General features: G+C 38.3%; 1 protein-coding gene across 1 annotated transcript in view; it reads right to left on the reverse strand.

The window, feature by feature from the left end:
* LOC104820211 overlaps nt 1-1383 on the reverse strand; it is a 1678-nt gene extending 295 nt beyond the window's left edge. Inside the window, exons 1-6 of the mRNA XM_010550578.1 lie at nt 1225-1383; nt 1089-1139; nt 829-928; nt 677-786; nt 402-590; nt 3-331 (exon numbers count right to left, since the gene is read on the reverse strand). Coding sequence (XP_010548880.1) covers nt 3-331; nt 402-590; nt 677-786; nt 829-928; nt 1089-1139; nt 1225-1383 — 938 coding nt within the window. The remainder of the gene's footprint in view (nt 1-2; nt 332-401; nt 591-676; nt 787-828; nt 929-1088; nt 1140-1224) is intronic.
* Between the last annotated feature and the right edge of the window lie 2174 nt (nt 1384-3557).

The raw sequence follows: 3557 nt of genomic DNA on the forward strand, positions 1-3557 counted from the left end.
ACCACCGGCCGCCGCCGCGGCTGGAGACGGAGAAGCAGGCGCTGATAGACGGCGAACCTCCGGCGATCCGAGGCGTGCTCTGGGCGGTGGGGAACTTGGTGCAGCTGCTGCAGTCGTCCCAGTCGGGTTTGGGTATCGAGAGACGTGGCGGGATCCGACCCGATAGAGGAGACGAGAACGTCCGGCGAAACGGATCGTCGGTAAGATCCGACCCGTTTGAAGCGGGTCTTCGGGTCTTGTACGTTCTGGGTCTGGTCCCAGTGTCAACTTCCACTATCTTTGCGGTTTCTTCACCGTTGTTTCGGTTTTCCAGACAACCGGAGAACTTCTCCTGCAAATGCATCGAACCGGTTACTAAGAAGATTTCGGTTCGGTCAGTGAAATAACCGGGATTTTATTACCATGGATTTCCTGGGCGGACCGGCGTAACCGGACCGGCGAATAGACCTGTGAAGCTTAACGGTGGCCTGAGCTCGAACCAGAGCCTCCATGCTTCGTAGCGTAGCAGCCGCTTGCCTCCTCACTAAGTAACCTCTCACCAACGCTTGTATCTTCACCACTCCTCTTAACGCTCTTAACGCTTTCCTCGCCTGTAACGTTAAATCATTAATTCGAGACTAAGCTTTAAAATTAAAATAATAATAATAATAATAATAATTATTATTATTATTAGTACCAAGTAGCCTCTGAATGCACATTGGATCTTTGTTGCAGCCAGTAGTTTCTCACGGCCGGTTCGACGGAGCGGGCCGCTTCGTCCGGTAAGCCTAACCACAGCGGCTGCAGCTGTGGATCCGGTTATAAAATTAAACATAGATCAAGTCGTACCTCGTTTGTTCTTTGCCCGGGTGAATTCCTTTGCTTTTTCGACCTCGCCAGCAGCCTTCTTCAGGAGCACTTTCTCCTTTTTCTCCAACATCTCAAGTGTCTGCAAAAACCAGTAGTATAAAAAGGGCACCAATGACACGATGCTGCAGAGCAAAAAACAAACTACTACGCCACTCTTCTGAAACACACAAAGAAATTCCTGCCATGGAAACCACAAGCAGCATATCTACTGTAATCTAGAGAGACCTAACCCAACCTACAGCCCGAGCAAGTTCCCATTCAAGATGGACCCCTGAGACCAAATTGAATGTCTTAAGACAAAAACAGATCAACACAAGAATTTGAAAAGATCATGATTATCCCCATGCAAAGATAATCCTCCCTGAAATCACTGACATCATCAACCCTGGATCTAATCCACGTGGCTTCTCTCTCCGATATGTTCTCGTGGGTGTCGCAGAGACCGACGGCGGAGCTCCGGCGGTGATGGTCGCTGGAGCTGCAAGAGGGTTTGAACCCGAACAAGCCCTTCAACCACCTCGTAGCTTTACCCATGGATCGATCTCACTTTATGTTCTGTAAGATTCTCTGCCGGTTTGGTTTGGTTTCTCCCGGAGATTCAGAGAGAGAGAGAGAGAGAGAAGTGGCAGGAGAGAGATACGAAGAACACAACAATGCGTACTATATTGGAAGTATTGTAGTATTGTGGGGAAGGGGGGTCCATATTTACGGGTTGATAATTAAATAATATTTGACGCCTAGTGAGAAAAATAACTTTGGTTATTACAGCGCGCCACATTTTATTTTCAGTTAGGAATTTAGATTCGATTGAAAAATGATAGATTACATGAATTTACGTGAGCTACACAAATATCCTAATATGTGTAACGCATACATCTTACCATTTTAAGCATATGGTATATCGCTTTACTCCCGAATTTCCTCGCACGTAAAAGTTCATATGTTATTTCAATTACCATGTTAAACGATACATAATATATCTAGTCACAATGTGTATACATATATAGCTATATTTATATATGTTCAAGTTATAATTATTCCGGTAAAACTATAACGTGGAATGACAGCACATAGGCACATTACACACACACATATATATATATATATAGTGAGTGGTAAAGGATCTTTTTTCCATTTCATGCAAAACTGTATCTGCAGACGTTGTTCAAATAATCATAACCTTTTTTTACAATAAATTTCTTTATCCGATAAAGAAAACGGAAGAACGGGAAACACAAAATAAAAATTGAATTCCTCTTATACTCCATCCGTGACGTTTAATTCAAATTTCACGTTCATCAATATAGAAAAGGTGTATCGACCCCTTAATTTATATGATTTGTTTCATGGATCACTGCATGCACGCATGTGTGTACGTACGTACGTACGTATGTATGTTTTCCATATATATATATATGGACCGTATCTATAAACATACATTATATACATTGGAAACCCCAACTAAAGATCTTTTGATAAAGTTCTGATTAAAGGTAAAAAAGTGATTGGGCAAAGCGGCTGTAGAAAGCGACCAAAGCCAAAGATGAACAGAGAACGTAACGCTCGACCGACTCCAAACCCTAATATATCATGTTGTAAATTTTATCACATAAAAAAATAAAAGGATTATATTTTGTCACGCATAATTTGCATTATTAGGAAGAAGTTTATACAAGAAACCAAGATTTGGATCAAAACTCGTTCTTAATCTAGATTTGAATATTCATTTGGGAATAGATATTTATTTGGATTTCTTTGATCTTCTAGAAGATTTATTGAGTCGAAAACTCGGTAAATTTTTAGATTATAATTTTTTTTTTCAAGAAGTACATATTAATATACAGAGGCATAGATTGCATTTTCTCTCTGCTAATGAAGAATAGATGGTTTCGATTTTTTAAATGAATAAATTACTTATTATTGTATTATCATTTCTCTGTTAATTACCTACATATATATATATATATATATATGTATATATTTACCGTATGGGTGAAACAGGTAGGGTATGACAGATGGTTCAACTATGTACTCGTGCATGAAATCTCGCGGTCTCTCACTGTCAATTTTTTTTCCCTCTGGCAAACTCTGTAAATTTTTAAAGTTGAAAACGAAAATTCTTGCGACATCCTCTGTATTTATCTTTAATAGACCCAACAATGAAAAATAAATATATTTGTTGATACTTATATATATAATTATATTATATATACTATGTTCTTAAATAAGAGAAAAAGACAAGGTGAATTACAGGGAATGATGATATAACGCTTAATCGATGTGATAATTTACGTTAGAAAAAAAAGAAGTAAAAGAGAAATCAGGAGGAGGAGGTTGCAGAAGAGAATATCTTTGTGAGGTCACGAATCTTATGTATTTATGGAACTGAACTCCCTCTCACTTCACCAGCCTTTGACTCTTATCATATATACATATATGTGTGTATGTATATGCCTCGTGTGCAGCTTTTAAGCGTCTTATTTAAAGGGGCCGTTTTTTGAGGGCTTAGAAAATATTATTTGACAAAGGATGGGTCATTTTAGTTCTGATTTTTAAGTTTTAACAAAGAATATTAGTTTCAGATCTCATATATATATATATATATATATATATATATAGTTCATATGATATAAATATTTCTCTACACATGTATATCCATAATTAATATATTATAAACTATTCAATATTTGTCAAAGCCATGCCCACTT

The sequence above is a fragment of the Tarenaya hassleriana genome, unplaced genomic scaffold (assembly GCF_000463585.1).
Source record: "Tarenaya hassleriana unplaced genomic scaffold, ASM46358v1 Cleome3, whole genome shotgun sequence".
NCBI lineage: Eukaryota > Viridiplantae > Streptophyta > Magnoliopsida > Brassicales > Cleomaceae > Tarenaya > Tarenaya hassleriana.